Source organism: Crocuta crocuta, unplaced genomic scaffold, assembly GCF_008692635.1.
Source record: "Crocuta crocuta isolate KB4526 unplaced genomic scaffold, BGI_CrCroc_1.0 scaffold243, whole genome shotgun sequence".
Taxonomy (NCBI): Eukaryota; Metazoa; Chordata; class Mammalia; order Carnivora; family Hyaenidae; genus Crocuta; species Crocuta crocuta.
The window spans coordinates 190,303-207,340 of record NW_027529596.1 but is presented as its reverse complement, the minus strand read 5'-3'; the positions used below and the strand labels follow the sequence as shown (position 1 = coordinate 207,340).

Genomic DNA, 17,038 nt, shown 5'->3' with positions numbered 1-17,038 from the left:
TAGCCACATGAAAAGGCAAAAGAACAAAAATATTGCACATTTATGGACTGATGATGGTTGCGAAGTCATTTATAAGAAAACAACAAAATTCAGGCAACTTGGCAATTGTCGTTGGACAATCTGCTTATAATAAAGGACAAAGTGTACATCTCTAGTTTTAGAAGAGGAAGCTATGTGGAGGACGAAATAAAAAATATGTGACCAGCAGTTCTATAAAAACACCAGCTCCTAAAACGCTGGAAAGGGACTTTGCGGGAAGGCTAGCGAGGCGGTCAGTGGCGTAGCTTCCGAATCGGTCCGCACAGCAAGCCCGCGACCAACCGCAGCAACACAGCCGTGTGAACAGACGCAGCACCTGTGCTGCTAGAAACAGAAACAGCGATTGTGTTTAAAAATGAGCAGTAAGTCGCTGTTGTTGTTGAGGTTTGTGAAGCCACGCGTGCAATCGCACAGCACAAAGCTCCCGCAAGAAACGTGCGTGCCCCGCGGACCCCAGACCCGCTCACCTCCGGTTTGCGGGCTCCGGGCGGTAGCTCCAGCTGAGGCCCTGCGCCGCCACGTAGAACTGCCGCAGCCGCGCCGCGCCGGCCCCCAGGCGCCCCCAGCCCGNTGCGAGCGCTGCCAGAGCCAAGGTCACACCTGCTGAGCCCACTGCCTGCCCCTCACCCCCTCCCACCCTGCGAGCGCTGCCAGAGCCAAGGTCACACCTGCTGGGCACCCTGCAGCTCCCGCTGCAGCGTCTCCCTCGCCTTGGCCGCCAGTCTCCTGATGAGGGGTGGGGGAGGGTATCGTGCTTGTCACCGGCCCAGGGGACGCTGTCATTTCAGCGGAGGCCGCGAGCGCGCGGGCGCGGGAAGCCAGCCCGCAGGCCTGGGCCACCCTCCGACTTCGGGGCCTGCTTCAGGCGACCCAGCAGGGGCCCCTCCCGGCACGGCAGCCCCCCCCCCCGGGGTGCTGGCGGGGAACCCAACCGCTCTAGAGCTCAGTCTTGACATCTGCACGAGAGTGGTGATGAGAATCTTCCCAATGCAGCTGTTACAAGAATCCTGCGAGGCGTCCGGTTCCTCGGCAGCGAAAGCAGCAGCGCACCTGCGTTACTAGGTTATGCTCCTCCAAGGTTACTCCCAAGGTCATGCTCTTCCTGCCGCAGGGGCCCTGTGTTTCCCCGAGGAACAGCCTTAAGATCTTATTTTGCCATTGATAGAACACCTGACACTTCTACTGTGTGAAGCACCCTTATAACCGGCCGGGGTTCCCTGAATCTGCGCGCCTCCAAGCTTCCGTCTCACGGTTTGTCTCAAATCGGGCCCCTCGCAGAGGTGATGTCACAGGTCAGGCTCCTCCTCCCTCACCCTCCCTCCGCGTGCTCCTCTGTCTGTCCTGATACCGTCCGTCAGCCGCAATCCCATGGCTCCTCTCTGCTGCTCACTGGCTCAGAGTCCTACCTATCTCCTTCATTATGGACTCAAACTGACTTTCCCATTTTATGAACTCCTACAGCAGTATTCAAATAAAATACTTGTGTTGATCGCCCTCTATTACTTTGTGGGGTGTCTGTTGTTTCCCGGATTCGATGAGAAGCTGTTCCAGAGCAGGAACACGGCTTTACTCTTCTGTATCTATAACAGCAGTGGTTTGAAGGCTGGCAAACCATCAGGTTTCCCTGCAGGAGGTTTCCAAATTGCAGGCCCTGATTCTGGACGCAGGGCAGATAACCATCGTCTGGTAACACCCAGCCTAGTGACTGGCGATAAACAGTGAGAGATGCTGTTAACAGTACATCAGAGAAACTTTCCAGAGCAGTGAGTCCCTAAATCCCCCAAGGTGACTACCAAAGTTCTCGCAAAACTATTGTAACCCTTTAGCTAGACTGTTTTACCATTTTTATTTGCATTTTCACCCATAAGTTATTTATTCTGCATGACTTATTACCTCACATTTCACAGAGACAAGACCACTGTATTGTTTGGCTATTTTTTTGCATCAGTTCCAGATAACTACTGTGTAACTTTCAATAATCTACGTATTAAACATGTGGTTTAATAAGAAGAGCATCTGTTCTTCCTTCTAGAACAATCAGGTGATAAAGATTTTTTCTGCTTCCCTGATTTCCTGATTTTTTTCTTCTCTGATTTTGTGTGTTGGGGGCATGGTGTGGTATATATTTGCTGACTGACTGAAGGGCCAATCTGTCATTGGGACAACGGCAATGAGACATTCCATCGATGTAAACAAAGTGATGTACACAGACCTTATTGAACAAAACATCAAATAATAGAACATGGTATGTGGGAAGAATCCTTTTAATTGCACCTTTGAATTTTGGTCTTGAGGTCCTTTTGAGAAGAGTGACCAGTGGAGGGAAGGTGACATATGCCTCCTTCCTGTCTTGATTCTTGGTCTTCTGCTCCCTCTGGTGCCAGCCAGAGGCTTCTTGGAGGCCTTGCAGCAAGGGTATGATGGGCTTCATGAGACCCCAGAAGATCTTCTAGAAATTTCCTCAAGTCACAGGTACCACCTGCCTTCCAACAAAGCAGAGTGTGCCTTCCTCCAATTCAAAAATAAAGAGGCATTTTTATGTTTCCACAGTCCGGTCTTCTGGTAAGTCAGATGCTTCAGTCTCTGGCTAATTAGTCTTTCAAGAAAGGCTGGGCAAAACCCACAGAGCACTGCAGGCATTCAGTCCTGGCTGCTAAGGCTTACGGAAGAGGTGGAGCAGGAAGGGGTGGTGGGTAGGGAGTTCGGGCTTGTGGCATCCTTCTGCTCCCACTCAGAATTAATCTACAGGAAACTCCATGTCCTTTTTTTACAAGTATTTTCAGAAAACTGCAGCAAATATGTCACAGTTAAAGTCCGTTTGGCAGGAAGCCTGATGTTCAAAAATAGGATCCTATGGAGGTTGAGTGAGGTGCCCAGGAGGACAGGTCTCTGAAAATGAGACGAAAGAAATGAAAATAATTACATGTTCCTTAAAAGCAAACAAGCTAGCTCTTAGCATGTGGGTCCCTGAGGATCAACATAAGCTCTTTTTAGATTCCAGATAATCCACCATCTGGGCTACTTTCCTTAGGAAACTCAACTACTCCTTGAGCTTTTGGGGAGAGAGAAAGTATCAGATTATTTTTGTGTTGCAGCAGGTCACATAGGGGAGTGGCTCCATAAAAGTTTGTAAAATGTTTCCAGTAATGTAACTTCTGGTTGTCAAGCAAGGGCAGAGTTCTGTGAATACCACCATTAATGGGAATATCATACATCCTGAAATAAGTTATTAGAACATTTCTATCCTTGAGGAAATGGAAATCCTTGTATAAACTTACTTTCTATTGTCACTCTGCTGACATATCCTGTCCCCGAATGCCAACACAATTTCCTTCAAGGTTTAAAAAATTTAATACATGCTAAAAATTTAATTCATGATTATATAACAAAAAGTCAAGTTTTAGTATTCTTTCTCTTTCCCCTATTCTAATCTCTGTCAAAAATACTTCACAGGTAACTTACCTAAGGACTCGGGTCAAATGCAGCATTTGTAAAAACTCCATATGTTCCTAGGTGGCTAAAAGACAGAAACACAAAGATAACTTGCCATGTGGTGCTTGGCCTTGACGAGAGTGCAGCACGTGGCTCCTGAGAAACCATGCATTAACACCCACCCTGGAATTCCGCTTTACAACAGTAACAAAATTAAATGCCTACGAGATTTTTGAGATCCCACTTAACAGCTCAGGATAATCTGCGTTGCGTGTACACCCGCATTAAGTTATTGTTAATGCTCTAGGTACTGAGTGCCTGCTATGCCTCTAGGTAGTTGAATACCTGTTACACTTCTTCTTGGGAAGAAGAAATCCTTAGAAAATACCCAGTCTTGATAATCTGATCATCTGGCCATACTTTTCAAAGAACAGTCGTACTGCCCCCTATGGGTTGTTGTTGTTGTTTTAAATTTTCATAATGATCAAGAGTTCTACTGCCATTTAGTGGGAAAGGGCCAGGGGCACTGGCTAGCCTAATAGGCACACGACACAAAGATTTATCCTACACTCCATACAGTTTTAGAATATCTACTCAATATTCCTGTAGGTGAATAAGCTCTGAGTCTAGGACTTAACTTTCTTTAAATATAAGTAAGGTACTTTTTGCATCTTTTAAATTACAATTGCCATGTGAATGGAGGGGAGGTTACAATACAATAGATTTTCCAACCCTTTACCAGAGTTGCTCATCATTTAAAAAATCAGCAGGTTGTGCCGGAAATGCCTCTGGTGCTGTTTGAGTCACTAACACAGTATTCCTGACTGTTGGTCTTTATGGTTGTGACCCAAACGTGCAAGCCTCTGATGACCTCATCACGTCCACTAAAGTAGTGCCTCAGCTTTAGCGTTTTATGTCTATTAGATATCACTTTCCCTTTTATTTTTCCTTTACTTTATAATTAGGGCAACTTCCTGGTTTTTAAAAACACTATGTATGGTTAGGATATATTATCTGTGTATTTTATTTCAGAATTAGTAAAGGGGATGTTGCAAAAGATTTGTTGCAAGAAAGGGGCATTACATATAATCATGCTGATATATTACAGTGATTTAAAAGTCAAACTAGAAAAATTTACTCAATCATGAAACTTTTCTATCTTACCTTTGAGGGTTCAAGGGGCTTTCTCCATCATCTGAAATAAGCAAGAAGATATAAATGATTGGTTTAAAAGAAAAAACTAGATGAAGGAGAAAGGTCATCAGTGGTAGAAGTCACTGGCAAAGTCTGTGTAATGATCTTCACCCAGGCTCATTATTAGGGATGTACTGGGAACAAGATGTCCCTGAGAGGTGGGACCTGTGTTGGGCTGAATGGAAACATGTGACAGTACGTAATCCAGGCTCCACTCATCTTTCTTCTCGTCATTTTCAGTGACAACCTCTTCTTTTTCCTCTGGCCCTTGCCTTCAGCCTTTTGGTTATTTTTGGTTGCTGTTGATACTGAGATCATTGGTTCTTGAAACCCATTTATTTGGCACTGGAGGCCCCTATCATTGCAACTCTTCCCCTAGTTGGGAAGCTAATCACGTAAACAAATCCATACCCACATAACAAAGGCTGTTTTCCTTCTCTGGTAACTTGGGTGACCAGGGCCTTCTGTCTTAATCCAAACAACAGGCTCTCATAGTGGAAACTTTAAACATGGCACTAGGCCTGCCAATCACCCCATGGAGAGATAAAGGGGGAAATCTTATGGCTAAATAAATGTGGAAAATACTAGGCCAAATGAAGATGAACAAATATAGTTATTACAGGGCACTATTGATAATAGTGCCTTCAACGTGATAATGAATGTGCATTTTGAATTTGTAGGAGAGGAACATAGTATGCAGCACTCTTCTATTATTTGGCTGTAGAGTCCCTATAAAGTTAAAATCACATTGCAATGGGTCAAGGAAAAATTCCTCATCCTTACAAATGAATTTATTTATGTATTTATTTATTTATTTATTTATAAAAGTTATTTATTTATTTTGAGAGAGAGTGTGTATGTGTACTCACACGAGCAGGGGAAGGGCAGAGTAAGAGGGAGAGAAAGGATCCCACGAAGACTGCTCTGTCAGCACAGGGCTTGATTTCATGACCTCAAGATCATAACCTGACCAACTGAGCCATCCAGGCACCCCAAATTTATTTACCATTAAATATATTAGAGTATGAACGGCTGTTGGTCTCTCTTCATAGTCTGGAGGACTCTCTAGCAAAGTCTCAGATCTAAAGAAAGAACTGGGGGAAATGTAGAAATAATGTGATTCCTACATGGCTATGGAGAGAATGTTCTAGGTCTTAGGAGCTCTTGCCTCTGCCTTCTGGATTTGGGTAAATAAACAGAAATGTTGCATGGAGGGACTGGTTGTAGCTCTTTAAGCAGAGTGATGCTCTTTGTCTACTGTCCTACTCACCCATGGACAGGAGAGCATGTGAAGGAACTTTAGAACACCCGCCTCAATGCAATGGTAGTTCTGTGAATGGAGAAAACTTACAAGAACAGAACAAGAGGTTTTGCCCTGGAGCAGTGAAGAGTCAGAGCTGAAACCCTTCAGTTCCATGCGAGCTCCATCCGGTATGACAGCCATTCTCAGTCACCTGCAGTGGAGCATTCCTGACCCCTCTGATACCCCCAGTTACCTTCCATGAGAAATGATGAAGAGCCCTATTAGCATATGAAAAGATGTTTCTGAACTCATGACTGAGCATCTGGGCCAGACAGAGAAAGAATGTTTTACGTCATAAGCGATGGTTCTCTTCTTTCATCCTAGGCCAGAGCTCCTTTGTCTTTGTTTGTTTGTTTGTTTGCTTTGAGGGGGCTTTGGCAGAGAGAGAGTTGAGAGAGAATCCGAAGCAGGCTCTGCATTGTCAGTGCAGAGCCCGATGTAGGGCTCGAGCCCATGAACCACAAGATCATGACCTGAACTGAAGTTGGTTGCTTAACCAACTGGGTCACCCAGGTGCCCTTAGAGCTTTTTTGGGTGAAAAGTCTGATAAACACATTCTCTCTCATAGAGCATCTTCATCCATTGGGTCACTTCCCTGCTTCAATCCTGTATTAGCCCCACAAGTTTTCAGGAGAACATACAGATTTCTCAGCTTGTCACACCAGGTCATGACTAAGCAGCTACTCTTCACAACTCTAGGTCCATTTCTTGCTTCCTCCACAGCATCTTTGATACAGAGGCACTAAAACACTGAACATAGCTCATGCCCAGGTACTTAACCCTTCCAGGTCTTTCCACACACCATTCTGTCTGCTGGAACTCTATTTCCATTTATTTCCGCTTAGCAAAATCCTTCTTATTCTTCCAAGGTAAGCCTAAAGGAGCCTTTTCAGACCTATCAGTTTGGTTGGGACACCTCTCTTGTGTTCCAGTCATATCCAGGGTGTATTTTGTCCTAACAAAGGTACTACATCAGTATTAGCTTAGATTTCACTTATCCATCTCCCTACTGCGACTACATATTTAACATCAGGGCCTTCACCCTGGGTCCCACTCTCTAGCACTGCTGATCAATAAGTGATTATTGCATGAAATAAAGATGAGGAGGGAAGCATGGTGCTTTCCAGTTGATCTTGGTGGTGACTAAGGTTACCTAGACCAGAGGTCCCCAAATGCCAATGTGCCAAGTGGCCTCATCAGAATTTGGAGGGGAGGGCTTTTGAGGAATTTGGATTTCCAGACCAATTTCCAGATCTTCCTATATGAGGATCTGTATCTTTTTTGTTTGTTTGTTTTTTTACAAAGATGATTCTGATGCACAGTCAGTTCTCAAGATAACTTCTCTTGGGCTTGTTTCCTTTGAATGCAAACATGTTTTCAAACACGAACTTCTGATGCTGTGGTTTCCCGGCCCCTCCCCATGACACAAAAGAAGAAAAGAAGGAGACGATTCTTTCCTATTTACCTTTTTGCCTGAAACGCTTTCTGAGAAGAGCCAGGAGGGTTCCGCACGTCGCCAAGCCTATCATAGAAGCCACTGCCCCGCCAAAGTAAGTCAGGGCTTCCTGGATAGTCAGTGGCCCTGCTGCAAAGCAAACACACATGCAGGGTATGAGAAGTGTGCTGTGCAGAATACCATCATTCTTCCAGAAGGGTCCCGAGAACTCGGAGCCGTGAGATCAAGTCCTGTGCTGAGACATCCGGAAGTCATAAAACTACTGCAGCTGACTGGGAAATGGGGCCAGTTCTACTTCTAATGGTTAAATAGCAAACATCATTTCCACAGGAGTCAGGGGAAGGACCCTAATAAAGTGAATTACATGATTAAAGAAGTGGAAATTTAAGCAAATAAAATAAACTGTGGGTATTTTTTTTCCTTTGGCAATCAAAGATTCAGTTATGCCATAAAAGGTAGTCGTGACAAGCTGTAGAGAAAAAGTGAAAAAAAAAGAAAAAAAGGAAGGTGGATGAAATAACCTTACAAACAGATGAAGCTTCATTTAAACAGATTCATGTGTTTTTAGAGGCATGTGGTAAAGAAAATTCTTCTGAGATCATAAATTAGGAATCTTCATGAAATAACCTCCAGTTATTTCAAGATGTACTTATTACACATGGGTTGTAAAGATATGAGAGGGTTCATCTGACAAATCTGAGCTCTGCACAGGAGTCGGGACTGTCTGCAGAGTCACTGAACTTAACTCCCACTGCTCTGCAGAAGGCAAGGAGATTCTGCCTGATTCATTGTGAAACATTTACTAAACTCAGGGGAAACCCAGTGAAGGAAAGTGAGGCTACTGTCAGAAATACACAGGAAAGGAACACTGATTTAGTTACATCCCTTATCGAATGACTTCCTAACCCATATGGGAAATATACCTTGGCATGTTGGCATGGGAGTTGACCACTGGCCATTCTCTTGGCATGCTGTTCTCGCTGAGCCATTAAGTAACTGGCCTTCTGGACAATGGAAGCTGCAGGTTGAGCCATAGCTGAAATTTCCCCAGGGGTTGGAGCAGTTCATCATGCCTGGCTCAGTAATATGCAGCCCAGAGCATTTGACAGCTGCAGAAGAAAGAAAGGCAGGGAAAACGAACATGTAGAAGGAAGGCAACAGAGATTATGTTTCATTTGTGACCTGGCTAGCATTGCCAGCAGATGAGGTATGAATGTAAAAGATCAGAAAGGAGATGAACCACTTCTGACATTCACACCAGCTCCTCCAATACCACAGATACTCAGATGTCCATTTAGAGAATTGCAGCTGAAGAACTAGGATGGAATATTCAATAAATACCTACTAGTGGCTCGATCAATCTTACCTACGAAGATACTATTTTCAAAATTTTGCTTCTCAAAAACACTACTGTTCTAAATGTTATTATTACTACCATGGGCAATTAGCTGGCATGTTAGCACATGTTTATTAAAATACTTAATAAGTGTCCAGCATAGATGGCTTCTGGAAGTTTTAGTGAAGTAGAGAATGTCACCCCCTTTAAATTTTTCTTCAGGGAGGGGAGTCTGGGTAGCTCAGTCAGTTAAGTGTTTGATTTCAGCTCAGGTCATGATCTCATGGTTCGTGGGTTTGAGCCCCGCTTCGGGGCTGTGCTCACAGCTCAGAGCCTAGAGCCTGCTTCAGATTCCATGTCTTCCTCTCTCCCTCCTTCTCTCTCCCCCTCTCTCTCTCTCTCCCCCTCCCCCTCCCCCACTTGCACTCTGTTGGTCTCTCTCTTTCTCTCAAAAGTAAATAAATGTTTTAAAAAAATTAAACTTCTGGGAACTTCAGGTTGTTGTTCCTAATTTGTAGATAGGAAACTAAAGCTCAGGAAATCAAGTTTAACTCAAATAAACATTATTGAGAAATGGCAACATTTACAAAGCACTGTTCCCATGCTCCGTGGGAAATACAAAGACAGAAGAGACATAATACTTCCCGTACGGGGTGATAGCTCTTCCAGAGGTATCAGACATGGCTTATCTTTTTATTTAGGTGCCAGTTATGGAAATATGGGATGTTCACACTATCACATAATTAATGGAATTGCAACTTGTATTTCAAAATTCATATACTTGGTTTCATGCTCTGCATGCTTGTTTTCCTCACACATTTGGACATTTTACAAGTGTCTCCTCCTTTACGTCTTCGAGAGCAAGGCATTCGCCTATGACACAGCAAGGGGAGAAGTGACATGCCTGCAGTAGGTTACCTCTAGCTGGGACTGGTGTGGACTTCACGGAGGAGCCCACACGTGAAGTGGTCGCTGGGGTTGGATGGGATTTCAACAGGCAGGTACAACGCTGAACGTGGGTGCCAGCTGGAAGATAGCTTCAGAACTGCCTGCCCCTTTCCCCATTACCTCTGCAGGCAGGAGTTCCCACTGTCCATTGTCCTGAAGGTGTGCATCTGAGAGCACGGTCCCCCATGAGTGTGAATCCAGCGTGGCATCCAAAGTAACATGTGGTATTCGGACCAAAGGTTCCCAGTCCATGCTTACAGGACACTGTTCCGTGCTCTAGAGTGATGAAGGCTGGGCATCGAACCTCTGAAATAGGAGCTGGTACTATACCTGCTATGAAAAAATGTTTCCATTTAGAGAGCTCCCAATTAAAAGGAGTGTAAGAGAGTTAATTAAGACTGACATGGAATAACTACCTTCCACTCTTTTTGTAGCAAGAAGGCTCTAGCAATAGCTCCTCAGAGAAGTTCAGGAAAATTGGTGATCTCAGGTATGGAAAACCAGATGAGAAAAAAATACACTTAAAAATATCCTTGGAGAGGTAATTCTCTAGGCCAGAGGAGGAATGAGGGGTGGGGCACAATGTCAATGTTACCAATATTCACCAAAAAAAAAAAAAAAAAAAACAGAAAATTTGGTGCCGAAATGTAAAAAATTCCGTAGAAATCGAAATATACAGAGGCCAATTGCCTGTCCTTGCTGCTTTGTTGCGAGGTGGCCAAAGGTCAGCACGAAATGTGGGATATGCATGATGTCATTAGCTTTGTCACTAACTTCACATGTGGCAGAAAGATGTTTATTAACCTCTCTGTACCTCAGTTCCTTGATTTTAAAAATTGAGTCAGTGACTCCACACCTTGTACTCCTCATCGCAATGAAGAAATGGAGAACATTCAATTGACTCAGTAAAGGTCTCTGAGAAAAAGAGACCAAAATTATGAAAGAAAATTTCTGCTTAAGAATAAATATAGGGGCACCTGGTGGCTCAGTCGGGTAAGCGTCCGACTTCGGCTCAGGTCATGATCTTGGGGTTTGTGGGTTCGAGCCCCACGTCAGGCTCTGTGCTGACAGCTCAGAGCCTGGAGCTGCTTCGGATTCTGTGTCTCCCACTCTTGCTGTCCCTTCCCCACTTCTGCTCTCTCTCTCTTTCTCTCTCTCAAAGTAAATAAAATTTTTAAAAAAAGAATAAATATAACTTTGGGGTGCCTGGGTGGCTCAGGTGGTTAAGCGTCTGACTTGGTTTCAGCTCAGGTCATGATCTCAGAGTTGTGCGATCGAGCCCTGCATTGGGCTCTGTGCTGGGCATGGAGCCTGCTTAACATTCTCTCTCCCTCTCCCTCTGCCCCTTCCAGCTTGTGTGTATGTGCACGTGCTCTCTCTATCTTGAAAAAGAAAAGGAAAAGGAAAAAAGAATCAATATGTCTTTTATTCACCAAAGTAAGAAGTCCTCTCACTCCTTATAAATTCTTAAATCCATAGGCTATGTTTCCTAGATTCCAATAGATATTTCATCATAAGAAATAAAGCTGTCACACTAATAATACAATAATGTTGAAGAAATTTCCAGAAGAAGAGCTGTCTCAGCGAGTGTACATTATATTACCTTTGCAGGTCGGTGGAGGCGCTGTCCATTTTCCGGAAGCTGTGCATTCAACATTATTTGATCCCTCTAGCTTAAAGCCCTTGTTACAGGAGAAATGGCAGGTGGATCCAACACTGAATTCTCTGTGGGTGTCAGAACAAGACAGGCTTCCCATCTCTGGGGCAAATAATTCTGGGCACTTGATGACTGGAGAGTCAAATAAATTATGTCACAATCTTCAGGTTTATTCAGAAGCCAGTTTTGCACTGAATTCATTAATTCATCTATTTAACAAATATTTATTGAGCACCTACTAGGTCAGGTGTTTTGCTAAGCAGCAGGAATTCCACAAAACATAGGACAGGTTAGGGGCGCCTGGGTGGCTTAGTCGGTTGGGCGTCCGACTTTTGCTTAGGTCATGATCTCACGGTCCGTGGGTTCGAGCCCCACGTCGGGCTCTGTGCTGACTGCCAGCTCAGAGCCTGGAGCTTATTTCAGAGTCTGTGACTCCCTCTCTCTCTGACCCTCCCCTGCTCACGCTGTCTCTCTCTCTCTCTCCTAGAAATAAATGAAAATATTAAAAAAAAAAACATAGGACAGGTTATTTACTACAGGGGCAGGGAGGTGGCGGGCTCACAGAGGGAAGTATAGGTAGAAGGTACAAAACTGGAGTCAAGGATTCAAGCAGTCACACTTAAGAACCCACAGTTTTATCCTCTCCTGTTTGCGCTTGTGCCTTCAGTGGCTCTCCCTATCCAGTCTGGAAGGGTTCATCCAGGAGTCCACTTTATCCTTCCTCCCGCCTGAGATCACTTCCTCTTAGATATCATGCCGTCTCCTCAAATTGAATACATCTAAAAATGCAGTGACCATCCTCTGTCCTAAACTTATTTCCTCCATTTGGATCCCCAGGCTGTGTGTGTGTGTGTGTGTGTGTGTGTGTGTGTGTGTGTGTGTGTGTTTTAATAGCACAGTTTCATGGCACAGGAAAGCTGGAGAGCCCCTGGAAATTCCCTGAACTGACTTCATGTGGACTTGCCTCTGGTGCTTGGCTCATGCTGCCCTGAATTTCTTTCTATTTTCATTGAAAAAATCCCACCCATCCTGGAGGATCCAACTGAAGGCAGCCTCCGCAGAGTGTCTCCTGATCACTGTAGCCTAAAGGCTTCTCCTACGAACATATCAGCTTTTTGTTTGAACTCCTGTGCTGTCTCACCATGTGTGATACCTTCCCTCACCTACTGGATGGAACACTTCTAAGACCCAAGAGCCATAAGACTTTGTGTTTTTCACAGCTCACGCTGCAGGGTCTCAAGAGCCAGTGTTCAGCAATCATTTGCCAAGTGGATGAATACATGAATTTTTTTAAAATGTTTTTTATTTATTTCTAGGAGAGAGAGAGACAGCGTGAGCAGAGGAAGGTCAGAGAGAGAGGGAGTCACAGACTGAAACAGGCTCCAGGCTCTCAGCTGGCAGTCAGCACAGAGCCCGACGCGGGGCCCGAACCCACGAACCGCGAGATCATGACCTAAGCGAAAGTCAGACGCTTAACTGACTAAGCCACCCAGGCGCCCCCATGAATTTTTAATTTAATAACCATTTCCTTTAAAATAATTTTATAAATAATTGCAGTTATGCATTTCTGTTAGGATCATGTCTATTTCTCCATTATACTCTGACCTAAGACTATTGTTTATTATCAAATATTTGACAAACTGAATGACTATTCTATTATTTATTCATTTATTTATTCATTTATTGAGAGAGAGGGAGAGAGAAAAATCCCAAGCAGGCTCTGTAGTGACAGTGGGGCTCGAACCCATGAACTGTGAGATCATGTCCTGAGCTGAAGTTGGATGCTTAACCGACTGAGCCACCCAGGGGCCCCTAACCCCAGAATTCTTGACCACAAGACAGACCTCAGACGCTATTGGGTCCACTCCTCTCCTTTTGGGATCTAGAGAACTGAAGCCCATGGGTGTGATGTGACTTTTATGGCACAGGACTTTTGGGAAGAGCAATACAGTTCTTTGGGTATTAATCTAGCATTCTACAAGAAGGAATAAACAATATTTTAGCCTTTTTTTCGTATAACACTAATAGATTTCTATCAACATCCTCTCTTGTCTGATCACCTTCAGGCACTGCCATCTCTGAAGTCCATTTCAGCCCTTAGAGTGGCATCCTGGCCAGTGGAAACAAGCGGCGAGGGACTTAGGAACGCTGCCACTGGGTGGCAGTGCAGGGTAGTGGCGAAAACACGAGCACTTGAATCAGGTGAGACCCGGGCTGGAGTCCAGCTCCATACTTTGCAGCTATTTGGCCTTTGCCTGCTTTGGATCCCCTCAAAGCCTCTGTTTCCTGGGCGGCTCAGTCGGTTAAGCGTCTGACCTTCACTCAGGTCATGATCACAGGGTTCGTGAGTTTGAGCCCTGCTTCCAGGTCTGTGCTGACAGCTCAGATCCCGGAGTCTGCTTTGTGCCTCCATCTCTCTCTGCCCCTCCCCAACTCACTTTCTCTCTCTCTCTTTCTGTCTCAAAAATAAATAAACATTAAAATGGGGATCATAATGACCATGTTCAAGGATTTTCATGTGGATTGAATGAGACCCTGCTTATGAAATAGCTGGTACTTACTATGGAAGCAATAAACATTAGCTATTAAACCTGGCCTTATTATTACTGAGGACACTGAACAATAAGTTGGGCCACCGGTGCCTTTGGAAAGTAAATCCGAGCTATGAATTAATTACTTCAGCAAACTTCTATTTCAGAGCACACTATACGCTAGGGGCTCTTAGCCAGATATTTTGGGGGGAGATAGAACCTAGCTCCTCCAATCCACTGTCAATAGGGCTTGTGCTTGAGTAAATTTAACCAGTAAATGATAAGCTTCAGCTGAGCAAGCATTTGTCACACAGCCACTTTTATTCTGTCTAATTGCTGCAGGGATACAAAGATGAAGAAGGCATGATCCTTCCCTCAAGGACTTCATACTCCACGTGGAGGCAGAGCCAGTTGAGAGGTGCACAAGTGGACTGTGAGATCCTCAAATGGCCAAAATGAAATCACACTCGTCCCTGCATAAGCTCGGTGCCTGGGGTTTAGCAGTGCTTAGTGACGGTGAGTGTAGGAATAAATTAAGTCAGTAGAAAAAGGCTTGCTAAGGAAGTAAAAGTCCCAGTGACACAGCTGAACTTCATCACTTATGAACTGTGTGAATTTCAGCGAGTTACTTAATCTCTCTGAGCTTCTGCTTCCTCATCTGGGAAATGGAGAGAACATTGCCTTTCTTCATTATATTTAAGAACAGTGGTAAACACCAAACGTCACAATGACAATTAAAACACTTTATAAAACTGGGCAATGTTTTTATTTATTTATTATTTATTTAAGAGTTTATTGTCAAGTTGAGGAAGGCACTTGTGGGGATGAGCACTGTGCAATGTTTAAAGTTAGAAGAATGGTGTTATATGGAAACCAACTTGACAATAAACTATTTTTAAAAAATAAAGTTAGAAGAATATTCAGAGAGAGAGACAGAGATTACCAATGCTTCGTGCAGAGTGGGTTTCTTTTAGCCTAAGAACAGTTTTACATGAATCTCTGGTGATTCTTCATTCTGTACTATTATCTGAGAAGTCATAAGAAAGGACAGACCCGGGGCGCCTGAGTGGCTCAGTCAGTTAAGCGTCTGACTTCAGCTCAGGTTATGATCTCATGGTTCGTGGGTTCAAGCCCTGCATCGGGCTCTGTGCTGACAGCTCAGAGCCTGGAGCCTGTTTCAGATTCTGTGTCTCCCTCTCTCTCTGACCCTCCCCTGCTCATGCTCTCTCTCTCTCTCTCTCTCTCAGAAATATTTTAAAAAATTTTTTTTAATCTATAAAAAAAAAAGGACAGACCCATGATCCTACCTTCACATGTTGGTGGCGGATGTGTCCAGTGTCCAGATGCAGTACAATCCAATGTTTCTGGTCCAGATAAAGAGAATCCTTCATCACAGGTGAATTGACATCTGGTCTTATAACTGGAATCTCCAAGAGGCTGGACACACATCACTGTTCCATTCCGGGGGCTGAGCAGAGATGTGCAGGTAATGGCTACCAGGAGCACAGTACAGGAGAGATGGGATCATTTCAGAACACAGCAACCTGACATCAGTGTGTGTGTGTGTGTGTGTGTGTGTGTGTGCACGCGCGTGTGTGCACATGCATGCTGAATCCATGGACAGCATTTGGTTAGAAATAATAGTTTGAATTTCATGCTGCTTCATCACCAGGTAGACATCATGGATGTATAAAATAGCGACCAAGAGCTGACAGGCATCCTGGAACCTTCACCCACAAAGAGCTTTAGAGGTCATGTTAAAGTTGTTGGGTTTTTTTTCTTTCTTCAAAAATGTTATTTATTTTGGAGAGAGAGACCAAGTGCAAGCAGGAGAGGGGTACAGAGAGAAAGGGAGACGCAGAATCTGAACCAGGCTCCAGGCTCTGAGCTGCCAGCACAGACCCCAAAGCAGGGCTTGAACTCATGAACTGTGAGATCATGACCCATGCCAGAGTCAGACACTAAACTGACGGAGCCACCCAGGTACCCCTCGAGGTCGTTTTAAAAGGAACTGGTGCTTTGGAAAGATAGTGATGCAGCTCATTTCAGTCGTCCCTGCACAGGAGTAGAAGTGGCTGTTTCCTTGACACCTTCAGAAAGAGACCCAGTGACCTTGCCAGAAAACAGTGACAAATGACTAGAAATAGGAAAACAAAGTAAAATACTTTCTCCTCCCACAAAACCTACTTTCTCCAGCCAAGGAGTAGAAAGGATCTGGGTCTAAACCCTGGCTCTGTTACTTACTAGCAATGTGTCTCTAGACTTTTCTGAACCTCAATTGCTCCATCTATGAGATGGGAAAAATAATACTCCTTCCTTTGCAGGGCTCCTTGGTTATAAAATAGTAAGTTAATTAAATCATACATAAAATTAAATTAAAAAAATTTTAAGTCATTGGCATGTGGTAGGCACATAATGTAACTGGCCATCTCCAAATGCACCAATGTCATCCTCCGGGGACCAGCCCCAGAGACTCTATGTGTTCACCTACAGAGAAAGGTACATCAGATCTCATGGTTTTTTTACCACAGTTTATACATACAGAGTTTGAGGTTCCAGGGTTTGCTTGGGTTGGAGATCATGCTCTGTGACTTGAGGCAAGTCACTTAACCTCTCTGAGCCTCAATATCTTCACTTTTAAACTGTGGAGAGCAGGGACACCTGGGTGGCTCAGTTGGTTGAGCATCCAACTCTTGATATCGGCCCAGGTCGTGATCTTGCAGTCACGGGATTGAGCCCCATGTGCAGCTCTGTGCTAAGCGGAGCCTCCTTGGGATTCTCTGTCTGCCCCTCCCCCCTCTCTTTCTTAAAATAAGATGATTCAAAAAATAAAATGTGGAGAATAGCATTGCATAGCTTCCAAAATTTTTACAAGATCAAAAGCAAAAACACTGTGTGTGTGTAAATGTTAATAGCTGTTGAGATGTCCCTCTGCCAACTAATGAAACTATAAGGCCCAGATTTATTGTTTTATTTATTTTTTAATAGTTTATTGTTAAGTTGGTTTCCATACAACACCCAGTGCTCATCCCCACAAGTGCCCTCCTCCATGCCCTACAAGGCCCAGATTTAACATGGGGACATTTAAAAATGCAGAGTAAGAGAATGCATGGGTTAGATTACTTCTTTTTGCTGTTTGGTT

At 44.3% G+C, this 17,038-nt stretch overlaps 2 protein-coding genes across 3 annotated transcripts in view; both read right to left on the bottom strand.

The window, feature by feature from the left end:
- F5 (coagulation factor V) overlaps positions 1–2,470 on the bottom strand; it is a 75,382-nt gene extending 72,912 nt beyond the window's left edge. The window contains exons 1-2 of the mRNA XM_077761759.1: positions 2,314–2,470; positions 507–765 (exon numbers count right to left, since the gene is read on the bottom strand). Coding sequence (XP_077617885.1) covers positions 507–765; positions 2,314–2,470 — 416 coding nt within the window. The remainder of the gene's footprint in view (positions 1–506; positions 766–2,313) is intronic.
- The window catches only part of SELP (selectin P), a 36,476-nt gene continuing 21,725 nt past the window's right edge, over positions 2,288–17,038 (bottom strand). The window contains exons 10-17 of one of the 2 annotated variants that reach the window (XM_077761772.1): positions 15,204–15,389; positions 11,312–11,497; positions 9,829–10,041; positions 8,348–8,533; positions 7,434–7,553; positions 4,636–4,666; positions 3,502–3,556; positions 2,288–2,928 (exon numbers count right to left, since the gene is read on the bottom strand). In XM_077761772.1, coding sequence (XP_077617898.1) covers positions 3,502–3,556; positions 4,636–4,666; positions 7,434–7,553; positions 8,348–8,533; positions 9,829–10,041; positions 11,312–11,497; positions 15,204–15,389 — 977 coding nt within the window. In that variant the 3' untranslated portion in view covers positions 2,288–2,928. The remainder of the gene's footprint in view (positions 2,929–3,501; positions 3,557–4,635; positions 4,667–7,433; positions 7,554–8,347; positions 8,534–9,828; positions 10,042–11,311; positions 11,498–15,203; positions 15,390–17,038) is intronic. The other variant, XM_077761773.1, reaches the window with a different exon arrangement.